This window comes from Teleopsis dalmanni, chromosome X, assembly GCF_002237135.1.
Source record: "Teleopsis dalmanni isolate 2A chromosome X, ASM223713v2, whole genome shotgun sequence".
In the NCBI taxonomy this organism is placed as follows: domain Eukaryota; kingdom Metazoa; phylum Arthropoda; class Insecta; order Diptera; family Diopsidae; genus Teleopsis; species Teleopsis dalmanni.
The window spans coordinates 29,413,361-29,432,660 of record NC_051848.1 but is presented as its reverse complement, the minus strand read 5'-3'; the positions used below and the strand labels follow the sequence as shown (position 1 = coordinate 29,432,660).

General features: G+C 27.8%; 1 protein-coding gene across 2 annotated transcripts in view; it reads left to right on the top strand.

The window, feature by feature from the left end:
* The window catches only part of LOC119688132 (tyrosine-protein kinase Btk29A), a 186,643-nt gene that overhangs the window by 106,971 nt on the left and 60,372 nt on the right, over window positions 1-19,300 (top strand). Inside the window, exon 1 of one of the 2 annotated variants that reach the window (XM_038102790.1) lies at window positions 11,226-11,385. The exons of the other annotated variant lie outside the window; for it this stretch is intronic. Within the exon in view, the coding sequence (XP_037958718.1) occupies window positions 11,253-11,385 (133 nt within the window). The 5' untranslated portion in view covers window positions 11,226-11,252. Of the gene's footprint in view, window positions 1-11,225; window positions 11,386-19,300 lie in introns of those variants that run through there. 2 annotated transcript variants of the gene reach the window in all.

The following is a 19,300-nucleotide window of genomic DNA, read 5'->3' as shown; positions in this document are numbered from 1 at the left end:
ACTAATAGTTAATAATACTGTGTCTGTGCCTAATAGTGTATATAAATTATGATTATAAGTACAGCAGTAGAATTATAAGTCCAGCATATCCTCCAGCATATCATAACATATATTCCATTTGATTTAAAACATAGTAGATCGCAACAATTTCACTTCTTAGTTTTTGTTTTATTTTCAAATACTGTCGACTCTCAAATACTTGTGTATATGTTATCTCTATTTGTAACATTAATTAATTTAACATTAATGACTTGTATTTTCCTTGGATTTTGATTTGTATTGATAGATTTCAAAAGAAAATCTATTGTATAAAAGTTATATAATAAAAGAGATAATGATGATTCTTAAATAACGCCCAGTTCTATTTTCTTTATGAATGGAAAGTAATTTTGTACTTTATTATCTTGCAAAAAGTTTTTTGTCTCATTACTTTTAATTTAAGCAAACTACTGACAGATAGTTAATTTCAAAAGTATAGATTCCGTTTATGGATTTAAAAAAAACAGTATTTAATGGACACTGGCAGTTGTTGTCTTCCATGTTTTGCAAATATTGGTTGTGTGGTCATTCAAGCAGCTATAACTTAATAACTAATAGTTATAGCTAATAGTTATTAAGTTATTATTGTAAAAATTATATAGTTTATATAAGTAGCATTACTGATGTACTGAAAATAAGTGCATTTCCATTGAATTTTGTAGTTTTTATGCAACATACTTATAATAATGTATATTTTCTGTTTGATAATTATTATTTATAAAGAGTAAAACAGATATTATATAGTATATTATGTTTTACAAAATGGGTTATATACGTATAAAATATAAATACGTATCAATACTTGCTTACTAGTCTTACTAATCTTTAATGCTGACTGTAGGTACATAGTGGCTTCTGCGATAAAAGTCTTTTGCAAAAGTTAATATAAAATTGAAACTCAAAAGAACTTAGATTTTTTATTTTGGTTACTTTTAGCGGCCTTTTATGGCTGCTAAATAACTTAATGATAAAAATATAACAAAAAGAGAACTGGTATTTACTTGCCAGCGGACTACTTTAGTCCATACGGACCAGTAAGGCTGTTTGCATATAAAACATATATTCTTTCCACATATTGCAGGTAGAGATATAAATATACGTAAGTGTGTAATATTGGGGGACAGAGCTAAATAGGTACATATGTATGTTTAAATGTGTTGCTATATTAAATTAACATAGATATGCAAATTCTATTAATACAAAGGAAAAGGAATAGAAAGGGGTAAGAGGTGGTGGTATCTAAATTCATAGAGAATAGTGGTTGTTTTTTTGAAGTTTTTGTTTTTTTTAATCTTAAACAATTTAAGTAGGTTACTTGAAGTACTCAAAAATAGTAGAGGTTTTTAGTAGATTTTTTTTTGCACATTATTGGGTAGCAAATTAACCTTACTGAGCAGAGAATGCTCAAATAATTAAGTGAAACTATAAATTTAATCAAATAAGTCAGAAGCTGCACTAAATCCTGACTAATATATAGTCAGAAGCTACTCCATTATAAAAGTATTAATTTGGCAACACAAAGCCTATTTATTTCTTTTCTAATTATTAAGACACATTGGATTCAGTAATTTATGTCAACTCGCGATCACATTATGACAACAATAAACTCAACTCAATAATATAATATCAATAATATTAAATTGACTTTGTTAATTTTGGTGACCAGGAAGGCAGTCTCGCCTTGTACATACATATGTTAAAAATAATTATAGTAGTGTACGAGCAAAAGAAAAACATTGTTTATGGGAAAGGTGAAAGATATAGATCGTCTTTTGTTGTTCGAAAAGTGATAAATACTCGATTAATTTGTTAAACTTTGAATCATAGGAAATTTTCAAAGGGAGACTTATCAAAATAAATTTTGAGAATCACTGATCGTAAGCGTTTTAGTAAGGATAGAAATTGGTTTTACAAATGTTCTTGTTAATTGTCATTTTTGTAATCAATGTAAAATTTTAGTATATTACTTGTCGTTAAATAGCGTAAATATTTTTTTTTTTTGTATACCTAAAATGTTTTGTCTGCGGGGGTCGTCAATATTTGTGATTGATTTGTCTAACAAATTTAATATTGGATTTTTAACTCAATTGACCGGGACTTACAGTTAGATAGACAATTCAAAATTGGGTTTCCGACGTAGACAGGACATTGTAGTTTTGATAGGCTGACGCGTTGTGTACCACAAGAGAGATTAAGAAATACTATACCAAGTTTTTGATTCTTTTCTTTCCGAGGTATTTCTCTTTTTTCTGTGTAATTTCTTTTCCACCTTTCTAGAGTGTTAACAATACCTTACACATAACGCAAACTTAAAGTGCTGAGAATAACACATTATTAGTTTATTATCCATCGAGTGCTAGGTAACATTCTATGAGTACGTCAACTTACATTGAGCATGACAAAGTATTTATTAGTGAGATTATATACAATCAGATACCATGCCTTGTGTATTTATTACCACAAATTAGTAAGGTCTTTTCAGGTGTATCTAAAATATATATAAAGATGGGAATTAATTTGAGATAATACATACTTAACGCAAATATTGCATTATATTAAATGTACGTTTTAACCAAAGAAACTAAATTCTTAAATTAAACTATTGTTTTCAATAGGGAGTTTTTTTTTATCGAAGAGTAGTGGAATTGCAATAACAAAATTTTTTATTTTTAATTAATTGAATTTTTGACTGACCACACATTCAGCTGTTTCTAGTATTGACAAATATCCATTATCAGTGGTCTTGAAATTATTTCTTATATTTGATTATTTGTAAATAATTTTTGGAGGCTGCAAGTATCAAGGGTTAAGCTTGTACCCTGCCAAATTTGAAGCTCAGAGTCAGGACTGTGTTATCTAATTATTAGTCAAAATTAATCGAGCCTTTTTGACAATTGATTTATTAGGAATATATATTTTTGTGAAATAAGTTTCTTGACATTTTTATTATATTCTTAATGAGTGTGGACCTTACGTTGAACTGTTCCAAAAGTGTTAGTATGACTGTACTGTAGTGACGACTATCAAAATTAAATTTATTTTCAAGTTTAATTAAAACAGAATTTTAATTGCAAAATAAGATGAAATATTTTTAGCATACAGTTATTTAGAAATTTAAGTACTAAATTTATAAAGGTAGAAATGGTGTTAAAATTTACTTAAGATTTAAATTTGGAATACTGAGAACTTAGTACTTTGCAGATTACTTTTTGTTTTAATTTCTAACTTTAAAAATTGAAAAGTTTAACAAAAAAACCATTAAATTTGCTGTTATTTCTAAACGAGTTATTGGTCAAAATACTGGTATCAAGACAGCAGTGAACCGCTTAGTACTACACAAATCTCTTGATTACAGCGTCTAAACAGTTATTTATGGTATTTCTAGAGACCTCAGTTTGCACTCGTGCCTGCATACATAAAAAATGACACAAACACTTGCATTCTGTATGTAAATTCGCATAACTTCAAAACAAATGCATAAATTTATCTTTTCAAAAAATTATGATTCCCGCTTTGAAATCACATTCGCTCTTTTAAGTGTTCTTGCAGCTTTTCTGGAAGATTTCTCCTAAATAAGAGTGCATTTCTTTTAATTTGCAAATTTGATTTCAGTTCGTTTGTACATCAATTTGAATGTTTATTTGTTGCGATCGGGTCAAGGTCAGATACGTGCCTCAAACCTCAATTTGCGATCCAAACCTTATACACGCAATTGTATCTTGAGATGTACGGAAGGTATTAACACACTTTTTCTTTACGGACACTGATTGCGCGCTCATAAAAATTTTACAGGACATTTATTGGCTTTTGTTGGGTTTAAAATTTGGGCTTGCAGTCAGTCGTGCTGGCGTTAAGTCGTATACTTGCTGCTTATATGGTTTGAATTATGTTTACTTACAATTTATACATATGTAATACCTGGTGTCTGCTTTCGGATCCAATCAGTTAGTCGGTCTCTTTTTTTGCGCTTTGGATTGTAATGAAGTTTTATGTTGCAAGTATTTTGGCAGGAAAATACTTGTTTTGTTGTATTTAGGTCAATAAATATTGTTGTACTTTTAAATTGTACTCTTTTATCTGTTGTTTTCCGAAGAATTCAGTATTGTTGCAGTTGTGCTCTTTTGTAGTACTAGTACATATGTACTTATTCTGTTTTACAGTAATTCGAATATAAAATTGGTTACTACCATATTTTTTTTATGGAAGTTTCTTAAAACAAAATAATTTGCAATGTTACATCTGTTCTATACTTTCATTAGATCTTAAAGATAATTTTTATAATCTCTATAATTTAATTTTAATTTTGTTATATAGTTATGGATTGAACTTATAAGTTTAGGTGTAAATTTCTTTTAGTTAATATCTTCAAGATATAAATTAGCATACATAACTTATATTTTATATAATTGAATATTTATTTAAATCACGCATAATAAAAATTCATAAGAAATTATTTTCTAAAGAAAGTAAACTTCGTGAACTTTGAATATATAAAACGATAATGCTACCGATAACAGTTTATGGCTCGGAGTCCGGGACTATGACAAGAGAGGACAAAGAAATGCTACAGATTTTTGAAAGAAAGATAGTTCACTAAGTATATTGTCCTATTCGAATGTGCGACGAAACACACAGAAGAGGAACAAACAAAGAAATTGATGACCTGTTTAAGAATTGAAAAAGTGTAAGATTTGTCAAAGCACAAAGACTACTATGGACAGCTCACATTGCAAGAATGGAACCTGAAAGAATTCCGGCCAATATATTTAAAATTAACCCAATGACAACAATGCATAGAGGCAGACCGAAGCTGAGATGGAAAGAAAACGTGTACTTTGACGCCAGAAAACTCGAAGTTCTGAATGGGAAAAAAACTGCAGAAGATTGAAACAAATGAAGACAAGTTGTGAAGGACGCCATGGTTTACACTGGACTATAGTGCCAAATAAGAAGAAGAAGAAGTAAAAATTTAATTACTTTCAGATGTCTCGTATTGCGTTTTTAATCGCTATAGTTTACATATATTAAACATGATAGTGCAACGTCTTGCCGTAAAGCTCAGTTAAGGATTAGTTAGTCAGTACTTACCGTAAGAACTTAAGTCAAAGTGAAATGTGCAAATTACCACACTTATGTATTTCACTAACACAAGTGTTCAATTATCTAACTGCTTGCTAGTTTTAGCTTGGATCTTCTTGGAGCGTAAGCTATGTGTAAGCTATCACCGTCGTGGTATGTATGCGGGTAGACCTGAGTTACTGATTCAGCACCTTGACTTTATATTATCTGTGGCAGTTTTAAGTCACAATAAGCATAACTTAATATGGGGGCTTTATGGAATAATGAATCTAATATCTTTGTATCTGCCTATGTTTATCAGGTTTCGCTGTGTAACAGCTATCACACGACTATCAAATTGAATAACTGATGTGAAAGTGTGAGTGGTTTGAAACACATTCTGCACAAGAATGCATATAAGCAGGCGTGTGATAACTTTCTCTCCTAGTATTCTCTCCTAACTTAGATAAATTTCTAACTATAAATACTAAGCGCCTTTTACATTTTTCCCCTTATTACTAAATTGGGGTTGCATCCGCTGAACATTTCTAAAAGTTGGTTTTAGTGAGTTCAAGTCCACACTGCGGCTTACGGTCCTCTCTTCTCTCTTCTCTTTCTGTTAGTTTTCTTCTCTTCTCTTTCTGTTGGTGGACTCTCTCTCTTTCTGCTGGTTTTCTGCTTCTGGTAAACAGTGTTAAGGTGATTACATTTAATTAGAGAGATATTTAAAGATCTATTTACTATATCCTGCTTTATAGTGTTTAGGTTACAATGATGACTTGCATTCTTAAAAACCGTCTGACCGGCTGGCTGGTTGGTGAAAAGGTTTTAGCATGCACACACTTGTAAGTTTATGAGATCCTTAATATTTTTCATATCTTGGAAATATAAAACAAACATAACAAGAAATATTTTACTTTTTATATTTTTAATTATTCAATGAATAAACTATCTACATAATAAAAATAATAAGTTTTAACTCAAAGCAAAAATAAAAAAAAACAATAATAAAATATTTAAATTTTGTATTTATTATTTGAAGCTGCGGATATTATTTGTTGTTCTTGTTTTGAACTAACAAATACTTATACTTGTGAAAAAGTTGTCCCAGCTGCTGCCATCAGTTAACTGAGCTTAGCCATGTCGAATGAGATCTGAAGTCAGCAACAGAGAAGTTGCATGCTGGCTTATATAAATAGAAAAGTTATTCTATCAAAACTCAGTACAAGTGGTTGACTGCCAACGTGCCTGCCCGCTTGCCTGTGCCAGTTTGCTATGCTAAAAGTAAAAGTTGTAAGTTTATCAGATACAAGTAAGCAAATAAAAACACATAAATGCAGATACTTGTAGCAACCAAAATCTTATGTCATATGAGTTATTGTATCTGCAAAGTGTAGTACACACCATAAGTAAAGAAAGAAAAACAAATTTTTGAATATGCACATATGTTGCGAATTGATTGTAGGCAATTACAAAAAGTATCTAATAATACTACATTGTATTATTAAAATGTTTTTCGTTATCTATTAGTTGTATCTCTGTTTATTTTGATTTCTGCCATTAGCATAGTATTGCCAAAATTATTCAGATATATACTATCGTATATGGTTAATGTTATACTATGAAATCTCATACTATGGTTAGGAGTTTTATTGTCTACGCCCTAGTATATATTTATTTAGTAGGTACATAGGTATATACATACGTATATCTTTGTATCTATATTTGAATAAATAAAAATATATGTATGCAAATAACTCAGTTTGTGTTAGAAAAAAAAAATTTCCCCTTAATGCAAGAATTTTTAAAACATATTTTTAAAAAACGTCATACAATATTGTATCTGTCAATATTGACAAGAAATTGTTTACAAAATATGTTTATTTTGTTGAGAAAGGAAAGTTGGCTTATTTAGCTTGAAATTGGTTTGCTGTCTAATCACAATTATTTTTTTTTTTTTGGTAAATAAAATATTAGCAGGGTTTTTTTTCTTGTGAAATAGACAGATGAACTTAATTCGTAAAAGAGTACATTTTAGACTTTAATGCGAAAGTATTTTACAACAGCAGTTTTGGGTTCTCTCATTTTTTTATTTGATATACATATATGTTATTTATTGCTTGATGTACACGAAATGTTATTATTTAATTACGTTTTTAAGTATTTATTTTTTATTTTTACACGCGCCATAAAAATATTGTGTAAAGTAAGTGTATATTAACTTTGCAAAAACTGGAATAGGTATCGCATATCACAAAACCCATATACCTATATGCTTAATAAGAAAGACAAGCATAATACACTTAGGTCCTACTGCACATCTGAATATAAAACTTGAATGAGCTTAATTGTTTCATTAATATGTTATATACAATTCTAGCCGACAAGCAGATTTATTTGGTTGGCTATATACCAGTATAGCCGAAAACTGTCGAAAATCAGTTTATACAGAGTGTTTTGTAATGATATGCTTTAACTTCGGGAAGTGCGCTCTTAGTTCTAGAAGTGAATAAGATCATATGGATTGCAGAATACATTTTTAATATATATTTTGAGTCTTTCAAAGGGGACTTTAAGGATCTAAATTTTAATACCATTATTCCTTAAATGTAATATTTGAGAACAGACAGTTCGTACACTAATTTTGGTCTATTAATTAATATCCATTTATTTAAATCGCAAAATTTATTTATAAGTAAATATGTTCGGAAATTTTGTTCTTCCAAAGCTTTTGAAAATGTTCCAACATTTTTGGGGAAAACTTCATCCTTCTCAAAGTTTTTGTATATATTTGTCACATAAGTAAAATAAAATCCATGTATTTCAAATTAAGCAGTATAAGGATTTTGAAGATTTCCAATTCTGTAGCCCTCTAATACTTGAATTTAAGTTGTTCTAGATATGAATTAGTAATATCATATATAAGCAAAAATATCCCAAAAGTCTGTGGTAGACATATCACAGGCTATTGAAATATTTATTTAAGTTAATAATGTCGATTCAAAAGCAACACCCTTAACTATACAAAATGTTCCGTTTTATTATCTTTAATTATTAAATAATTAATATTATTATCTTTAATAAGGAGACAAAATCTTTTTGTTGTTTTAAACAATATGCCTTGAAAATACATTAAGTAGTTAGATATTTATTTATTTGTGAGTTAACTGGACTACTAGGTCCTTCGTAGCTAGAAACTCTTTTTTTTTAGATATTTTTTAATTTATTTTTTTAATTTATTTAAAAATTGTTTATTAATTAATTTTTAAATAACTTCTTAACTAAATTATAAAATTATTATTTAATTTATGTGTAGTATATGTGTAGTATATATAATTGAGAGCAATTTTGAACTGTTCAATTAATTTATTTCGCAGTATTGGCAGCACTGCTTGTGTGGTTTTCTATGTTTTCCAACTTTTATTATTAATAAATTTTTTAATTTTTTTTTTTTCTGAAATTAAATTTATTATGTTATTTTGTTTTTTATATATAAATAATTGGTGGTTTTTTCTTGGCTTGATTGAAATTTTTTCTCTATTTTACGATTTTTTTTATAAGAAAAAATTGAATTTTCGATTTGACACACTTTTTTATTTCTTATAAACTACGTATTGGGTTGCGGTCATTACGTTCATGATTTTCTCATAGTTTCTTTACGAGTACTAAATTGATTTGAGTTATTGGCTTATTGATTTGGGACTGAGCCCGCATATAAATAGTATTAAATTAAAAATTATGTCAAGAGTTGGTACAGAAAAATAGTTAAAGCGGTGAGAGGAAAAACCTTAAAAATGTTAAAATTAAAATTTTATTAATATTAATTGCAATTTTGTTAAATTTTTTTATTATTTATTGTTTTGTCCCAATAAAATGACATCGATTTTAAAGATTTATAAAAGAAAATATTTTATACTGCGGATTGATAAGAATATTAATTTATTTAGTTTTAGTTTAATACTTTTAAAAGTTAGGATTACTTAAAAAAATTTTATTTTAGAAAGATTTTTGTACTTTAGGTAACACTATCCATATAAGATATTCTTACTACTTTTTTACTATTCTTTGATTGCAACTATAGCATTTGTGATGCTCTTATCAGAGACATTATACCTACATAGAATTGTTCTGCTCTCTAATCGGACTGTTAACCCTGGACTTAAACGCAGTATATATATTAGATCATATTTTGATATGGACCCCATTAAAATCTTGCTACATAACGATAACTTTAACTTTGATATTGATCTTAAAGATAATATAAATTTTAGTTCTTCACTTTAAACCAGTGATTTCCAACCTTTTTTTTTGACCAAGGACCACTATGATATTTTTGTTTTTAGTATGGACCACAAGATTTAAGTATAATAAACTGTGTGACTACTTTAATATGCTCTATGCATTTTTGATAGGTTATTAAACAATAAGTGAGATCTCAGTGTACAAACTATAGCTTATGTATTTATGCTTGTTCAATTTGAATCACGGACCATTTTTAACCATCGGACCACCATCTTTGGTCCGCGGACCATCAGTTGGGAACTACTGCTTTAAACGTTCTCCCTTATTATAGATTTCTTGAGAAGTTTTGTATTATTAGCTATGTAATTATTTAAAAAACCACATGTTTTTAATTGTATGTATCTATTATTACATACATAAAATATTGCTATAAAGTTCACAATAAATAAAAAAATAGTGTCAAACTTTGTTATATATATATTATATTATATTATTGTTAGGGGATGTGGCTCCGCGACCGTCGGCTCTATTGTGCCCCCTTCTGGGTTTAGAGTAGGCCCTGTTGTAGTAAAAAGTAGTATAGAACCTACTTTACAGAGTTTTATGCCTCTTTCGTAAGAATATACTTTCCCAGGAGCTTATTTCGTATGTGCATTAGCGCAGGGCATTCTAACACCACATTTGTGGCTGACTCCTCATTCTCTTCATAGAATCTACAGTTTGCAACCGTATATATATCCAGTCTAGTATATTGGTATTCCATGCCCTGCAAGGAATCCTGTGCTGATTCTAAGTTTTTTTATATATATAGTTTGTTTTGATTATTTATATCTCATTGGTTTTAGCTACAATTGCAGGATAGGATTTATCCTAGTTTTGTGATATGTTATATGTGCAATAAAAATTTTAAATAAATAAAAATATAAATAAAAAATAAATAAAATAAAAATAAAATAAATAAGTGAAATAAAAATAAATATAAATTATTAATTTGTATGAAGTTAAGTAACAAAATAATATATTGACCTATTAAACGAATTAAAAGCATAGTATGCCTATAGTATAATTTAGGTTTAACATAGCATATGTATTCATTATCCAAAAGTGGATGGAAAAGCGTATATGTTTCTTTTGATGTTTATTTTGGAATTTCTAGAAAAAAACTAGAAATTCCTTTATTTAATTTTTTGATTTTAATGAAGGAAATGCTCACAATTTTTCCAGCATCAATAGGTGCCATAACTGGCAGTTAAAACAACATATATCCATGCTATCGGTTTTTTGCAGACTAATCCAGTATATATAATACTTGTACGTACATGGTCTTGTGAATAATGTAAAAAAGTATTTTATTATTATTTATAATGACTTGATTATAATTATAAGCTTGAATCACAATGTAATTGATGTAATTACAAAAAACTTGTCAGTAATTACTGCACTTTTTGCTTTACAAAATCGTTAAGTTTTGCACTTTTAGGTATTAAATAGAAGAAGAAGAAGAAGAAGAAAAAGAAGAAGAAAAAGAAAAAAAAAAGCTGAAGTAAGTGAAGTGTAGTTTGTAGTTCGAGTGAAGTTAAATTTAAAAATTACAAAAACAAAAAAATAGGAAAACAAAAATGTATTTTATAACTCGCAACGTTGGTTTAATCCAAAAGAAATGGTTTTATGGATAAATTTTATTTATTTATTTTTTTTTTTAATTTTTATAATTTCTTTTTCTTTCTTTTAGGATTAAATTTGCCATAAAGTTTGAATAAAGTTAAATCACAGAAAAAAAAATTGGATAAAATAAAAATTTATATAAATCATATATAAGCTTTGCTGATTTTGTTTTTAATGTAAAAAAAATCAGCATTGCTTTTTTTTTATTATTTTTCTATATAAAAAATAAAAAAAATTATATTTAACAAATGATTCCGTGCGTTAGTCTCGCTGAGACCAGTGTACTGGGGAACATGAAGGAGCGCGTTAAGGAGATGAAAGTATTCGGCTGTAGGTTGAACTTTTGGAATAATATTGGACATAGTATGACGAGTTCGAAAGGTATGTGTTAAAGCTTCTCTTATTAAGAACAAAATGGAATGATTAGAAAAATTTTCCGATGAAGAAGATATGGATATGTTTTTGAAAGAAGAGCTTATATGTAATTCATATATTTTTTATTATAATATATATAAGATATGCATTATTCTTTCTATATTATTTATTGTATATAGAAAGAATTATATTATATTCCTTATATATTAAAATGGAGTAATATATTACACATTATCACACAAAGCATATAAAACGAACTTAGATCTTTGCTATACTAGATTCTCACTAGAGTTTTGTTTGTGATTTTAGCAATTGACAGTTAAGATTACAAACATGACAGTTAAAATTACAAACAAAACTTTCGTGTGAATTCAGTATTGCTCTCGATTTTTTAGGTACACTGTGTTTAAAATTAAATATTTTTTTCTTTTTGTATTTTTCAACCTTTTATTTTATTTGGGTTAATTTGAGACTCTTCGCGCTATGCTCTTATTAAGAGTGGTATCTTTACCCAATGTATTGTAGATAAATACATTGTAAATAAATCAAGGAAATAATAATTATAATAATTTGAGACTGCTGAGCTTAAACCTGCCACCTATTTCTAACGTAAATATCTGGGTTTTTGACAATACAGTATTAAGGGGTTAATAAAAACTAAAGTTTTAATGGGTTGATAAAAATTAATTATTTTAGTAAAAAGGAGTTTCATATTTATAGTAAACTTGCTACAAATAATTAGATAAATATTTAAAATGTGGATATTAACCGTTTAAAAAAAATTAATTAATGAAATACGAAATAAGTTATTTTTAGTATCATTTTAAATGAGATAAATTCGAAAAAAACTTCAGGCAAAAATTCTTAGTATTTTCAAAATTGCCATCTTTTTCAACTCGAAATGGATTTCTTGTCATACGACATAAAATAAATCTTCTTTCCGTCTCTGTCTAGCAAAAGCGACCGTAGAATTCGACAAAGCGAAACTTTAGAATGCAAGCTTTAGAATAAGTAAGTATTAAGGATCGTTTTCTATAAACAGTATTGTTAAATTTCAAACTTCAACCAATTGCAACGATAAAGTTAATTAGTATAGCTGTGGTTTATGCATTAGTTTTTATTTTTAGCACAGCAAGTGCAATGATTGTTTATAAATAAACAACAAATATTAATAAAACTCTAAAATATATTAATTGTATATTGGTTTTATGTGTTCCTGACATATGCAGTTCCAAAAATTATGTACAGACTATTACACTCAGCGATTTTTTCAAAGACCCACTGATGATATGTATTTGGTGTTATCCGAAATAACTGTATGAGCAGTCCAAGAATTTCTTTGTTCTAAAAAGTTTATTTTGGATTTGATGATTTCATTACTATTATTACCATTTTCAGTCGGAAATGGATTTCTTGTTATACAACATAAAATTCCTATTTATAAGAGCTTATTAAATAATTTAAGACTTTTAACAATAATCCACAAATATTTTAGACACCAAATCTAATACGTTTTTGCACCTAAATGGAATCTGGAATAATAATGGTTATAATTGTGATATAATGGTTCTGCAAAGCACCGATTCTACAAAATGCTCGATTTTGACAAAGTACTATTGTTATGGAAGTTTTTAATCCCAAATTCTAAACTCTACACTTTATTTTTCCGTTCTAAAAACAGTATTATTTTAACACATGAAATTGGTTTTCCCCCATTAATTTGCAAATTCCAAGACTATCGCTATTCAGTTAGCTATAACTCAGTGATTAATAATTATATTATTACGTACTCTTAGCGGATATTATTAGAAGCTAGTCACTTGCTTATTATCATTTATATGGGTTATACTCATATAGTCTCGGAACTCAATGAGCTATAACAATAGATGATTAAAACTATTCTGTAAATCATTGTGTTCTATTAAGTTCATTGCGCTATTTGAATATTATTCTTGCTTTTATAGTAATATATTAAAGAATATTCACAAAGTTTACAATTAATAAAGCATAGAACTGAGTTATGTTATAGAACTTTTTATGGAAATACTCAATAGATTTCACATTTTTTTATGACAATGCACGAGTACCTTGCAGCCATTGCATGTGTCATGCCTGTCTGCATGCAACACACTTTTCATATACGAGAAAAAAGGGAAATATTTGCATGACACATTAACTGCAAGTAAAATGTTTTAAAAACTGGTGCTGTCACTTCAATTGACATTGATTTATGAAGTTTTTAATCAAAAACTCCTCACTGCATCTCCCTCGCACTGAAATAACTTTACATTGTTTGCTTTGCTTTGTCAAATCAATCTGATCATTGATTCTGCGGTTTGGTATCTGATATTTTATTTCAAACCGCTTATAAATGAGTACATGTGTCTCATTGTCCGTCTGTCTGTCTGTCTGTCTGTTTATATGTCTGTCTGTGTTTGGTTGATTGTCATAAAAAGCTGTGGCATGCCACTTACATATTTGTTACACTTCAGTTTGATTGAATACTTATCAATTTGAATTTATTGATAAGTTTATGTACCATTTAACATACATTTTACATAATTGTTGCTGGGTGTGGCAGTTTTAAGGATACACACAGTTCGTTTATATTAAGTTTGGAACCGCAAACCATAATTAATTTTGCTAAAAAGTAATAAATTTATTAACTTATGAAGTTCATACAAACTTAGTTCCAATTTGCAATATTTAGGCCACTATTTTGTTAATTATAATTTTTTGTTTAAATTTCTATTAAGTCAGTCTCAAAAAAATTGTTTACTATTAATTAAATATATGAAATTATTTCCAAGACCACTGATGTTGGGTATTGGGCAGTACTCGAAATATCTGTATGGTTAGCCAAAAATTTAATTAATTAAAATAATATAAAAAAACTTTTTGTTGTTGTCGTTCATTACTTTCCGAAACCTATCTATTAATAATTATAGACTATAGTTTTGTGTTGATATTGTTAAATAATAGCCTTCAATACTCGTATCTTCGATCATGCTTAGTAACATGTTAAGTTCAGTAAATTTTTTTTTAAGTCCAATCATAATAAAAAATATAAGGTTTTATTCCTAATAAAGATCTTGTCATTTTCATGCTTTTTGCTCTTGCCCTGTATAAGTGTATTAGCTCGCTCCTTCATATCTGTACCTAATAACTTTCCGGTTTCACACACCGGTAAATTACTACTGACTGCAATATGATTTTATATAATAGGTTTTTTACGTTTTTCTTAATATATTTTTTGAGGGAATAAGCTTTATCGTGCTGCATTGGGACTTGCTTCGAACTTGTATTCTCACTTGAATAGGCACTATTGTTGCGTTTTCATTGGAAGCCGGCATAGTAGACGTCTGTGAATTTGTATTCACCAGTTTCAATTATGATCAGTGAAATTTTAAACATATTAATTTAAAAAAAAGTATAATATTTCAAATTTTTTTTTATTCAAAACCTGAATTAAAATTGTCATTTAAATGAAACACTTTCAAAATTTAATATTATATATATCAATCTAAACATAATAAAGCAATTCCTTTAAGTTTTTTCCCTTTAGAAATTTTAAGAAATGACGCTTATATGTTGATATATTTTTTTTTTTTGTTTAATTATTATTTTGTTGTAATATTACTAACTTGTTTATTTTGAACTAATGATACAGGTTATATTTATCCAAGTTCAATGCTTCTAGTCTACTTCTTTATTATGGCGGCACACCTTCTCATAATTCGTTTAAAAATATTTTATATGAATAATGTGCATAGCGTTTGGGAGGAGAGCGGCACACAAAGACACCTTAAAGTGATTATATTAATTACACCTTAATAATCATTTGAAAGTCTAACTTTGATTAATTGATTGTGAATAATAGCTTAAGTTATACGATTTCATTTAATAGTTCGTCAGCGTTATTCAAAGAAAATTATATGCATTATGATTTGTTACTACAAAAATATTTGAAAATTATTTTATACTTTGTGTTTATGCATAATTAAAAAAATAAATATTGTTTATTTTAATTATTAGTAAAAGTTAAGAATTAGTATCTTATAGCAATAAATGAAACTTATGAGTAGTCAACATGATTATTTAAAATTACAAATATCATAAAGAAATAATTAGATGGAATCTTTATGCATTCGCAAAAAAAGAATTTCCTAAGCACCTCAACACTCCGGTATTTTTTAGCACTGAACTTGATCTACAAGATTCTCCATACCGGAAAATTGAAGAAATTATCATCTGATGATTAGGGAGTTAATGTTCGAATAAAAGGAAGTATGGAACGTTAGCTAACATCTATTAATTCATATTGGGCTGTTTGAGAGTTTTAGCAGATGACACTTTATTTTCCGTTCAAATAAAACATTATTGGTCACTAACGAAACATACCTATAAATTCCATCAAATTAAAATTTTTTTTTAAAAAACTACAGCACTATGTGGACGTTGAATCAAATCTGTCCCATTAATACTTCAAATTTTGGGTTATATGTTATGTTATACTAACTTTTAGTGTTGAGAAATCCTTCAATCATTAACTAAGTTGTCTACAATAAAGAGCAAAAAATACCAAATGCAATTAAAGTCATTAACACAAAGTCACACCCACAGGAAAACGTCAAAAACTTTTTGGTCAACCTAATATATAAGTATTGATTGATTAAAAATAATCAAAGATTCTAAAAATAATAAAATATGATATATTTTATTATTAACGTTATGATATTTCAAAGTCCCAACAACAGCAAAACGCAGAAAATTTTTTGGTCAACTAAATATATTAGTATTGTTTAAACATAATAAGCTAGTCTAAAAATAATTAACAGTGTTATATTTCAATAAAATTAATACAACTATATTAGAATCTCATCTTCTTTTATAGAAATGTTTTAAATCTACTAAGCAGTAAACATAACATATAATAAGTATATACATTATACATAATTGAATAATTATGATTTTAATTAAATTAACACTGAACGAGCTCTGTACACTGTCTACTTTTCATTAAAGAGGAATGATAAATAGCAGTGCAATTCCATGCTAATTTTTTTTTTTGTATAATGCCTCTTTAAATTAAAATAATCATTATCGACTGATAATAAATTACCTAACCTTGTTATCGCGTGAGCACTGGCTGCAACTTATAACTTGCCATTGTGTTGTAAGAGTATCTAATGCAGGTGTAGTATACCTGTATCTGCTGTCACAAACGATTCACCGCAATCTATTTTACCATCAACATCAACATCCACATCCACATCCACATCAACTCCGCGCAATCATTATCCTCATCGTCATCATCATAACCATTAATGCAGTGTCAATTACGTTTACGTGAAACTCATCAAAGGCACTTTTAATGCAAAGACAAACGCTATACTTTATTTAGTTTTTATTTTTCTCTACAAATTTCTTATAAAAACTTATACAATTTTTTAATTTTATTTTCTATCTCTTTTATATACTTAATTAACTCTTCAAGTGAGTCTTGAAAAGATGTTGATAATCGTTTGTCTGCATGTTACGTATCTGCAAACATCTATGAATATCATCATCTACTCTGCAAGTACGTGGCACTTGAAAAATGTATTTAAGTTTTTAGCTTCACACCGCGCACGGCCCCAATCTGCCCCAATCTGCCCCAATCTGCCCCGATCTGCCCTATACAACTTCATATTACTCGGTTCGTCTCTGTCATCACTTGTCGTTTGTACATAAATTTTAAATTAAATGTTCTTTTAATTTAATTTTTTTATTATTTTTTATTAAATATGCAAAGTATTAGAAGAACATAAAGAACACAAAAAAATGATGTTAGCACATTCCATAATTATCAGCTTTAATAATTAATAAAATTTTTTCTACTTTAAGTGCTTCAAATATGTAATTTTTCAGTTAGTATACTTGTATTGCATACACAATACTTGTAAATTACATAAAAGCAGCAATTTTTTTATAGTGTATCCATAGTCTATTCCGGAAATGCATCGATGTGAGTAAGCAACGAGTTTGCTTTGTTGCAACGACAAAAACCAAAATTAGACTAGTAGAAAGCATTACGTTTGAAAGAAAAATTAACGGAATGGTAATAAAAATGGAATAAAATAAATAAAGAAAAAGGAAAATAAAATCAATGAGAAAAAAATCTCTCTAAAATCATGTACTAAAGTAATTAAATTAGATATTAAATATGATGTCATTATTAAAAGAACTTACTTTTCTGTTAATCTAACCAATTGTGGCAAATCTTAGCTCATTATTTTGCACTATACATTTAAAAGAATTTTTATATGCCTAAAAAATTTTTATAGTTCACAAAACAACATCGTTATTATTGTAGGCTTGGTTTGCTTGTTGTACATAGTTTTTGCATTTGTATTGTTACTTCTTGTATGTAGCGAAGACTAATATGAACGAATAATCAAAATAATTTATTTATTTATTATATTATTATTATAATGATAATTTGGTTTAAAATAAACATCTATAGATATAACGCTGGCTACTGAGGCCTTCGACTATATAAGCGAAATATTAATTTACAAAAGGTTTTTTGTAAATTCCTTTCTCTTTGTTTTTTCTATTTAATTTTTTCTGTCTAGTCAGTTGCCTTTTCTTCTATAAGTTTTTTAAACGGATTGTTATTTTTTGAGATTGTGTTCAAGTAATCCTAAAGGATAATTTGACATTCATTTCACCTTTAGGTGTCTTAATATTAACTTTTCTTATTTTCTTTGCTTTTTTACTTAATTAATTTTTCGACTTCATTATCAGACTCTTAAAGAGCTTTGCGTCAATTTAATCTGATGAAATCTCATTAGTAAACATTAGTGAACGAACAATCTTTAGTTGGTGTTCGTCACAATGTATAGCTTGTATACAACATTATTATTTGAAACAAAAAATAAATAAATAAATGAATAAATTATAATAAAATTACTAAAAGTTTTTCCAACTGATATGTACATGTTTCTTTATTTTGGATTATATACAATACGTAATATAAAAAAGCAACTCCCACCGCCTTCTTTATTAAAATGCCTATTTCCACATTGGGCACATAAGTTATGACGAGAAAATTACTAAAGTTTTGCAGTACGTTGAAGAAAATTTGTCTAATATAATATTTGTATAAAATATTCCTATAAGCAATGACGTTTTTTTAAGTACCTAGAAGTTATATTAAATATTAGACTTAGACGTGCTTATTAACACACGTAAATACACATAGAGTGAAATCTTACAAATGATAATTTTCGATATATAGTATGGTAAATAGATGTTGCTTTCAAAAGTACAAACAAAGAGTTAAAGAACTAAAAAGTATCATTTTGGAAAAGTATTAGATCATTTACTTGCTGAAATAAGAAGATATATCATGCCTACTATTGAACTCCAGGGATGGCGTGTTGAATTTACAATCATCGTGAAAAAAAGAGAAAGAGAAAAAAGTAGGAATATAAATGAAATGAATTAGAAAAAAAGAGTGATTAAGTCCACACTGAGTTTGAATATTAAATCTAACATTACTTTATGTATTACGGTATTTTTCCAGATTTTAATCAGTGTCAAACCACCTTTCAAACATTTTCCAAAACTTGATTTATTCATTGTGTCGTTGTTGATATGTTGCTTCAGCAATATATATCAAACAGAAGTTCTATCTAAGGCATCATGTCCTTAATATATCACTTCAAGGTTTGAATTTTAAAATATGAATCTTTGAACACCCACTAAACGTGTTAATATTATTACAATTTACTAAAAACATAATGATTATGGAGTAGATTAACATGGCCCATCTACAATAACACTAGAACTTGAGAACTCATCAAAAGGGATGGTGTGAGTACTGCCAGGTTTACTGCAGGTTTTCGGGTCATTTGTGTATGGTAACCCACGCAGA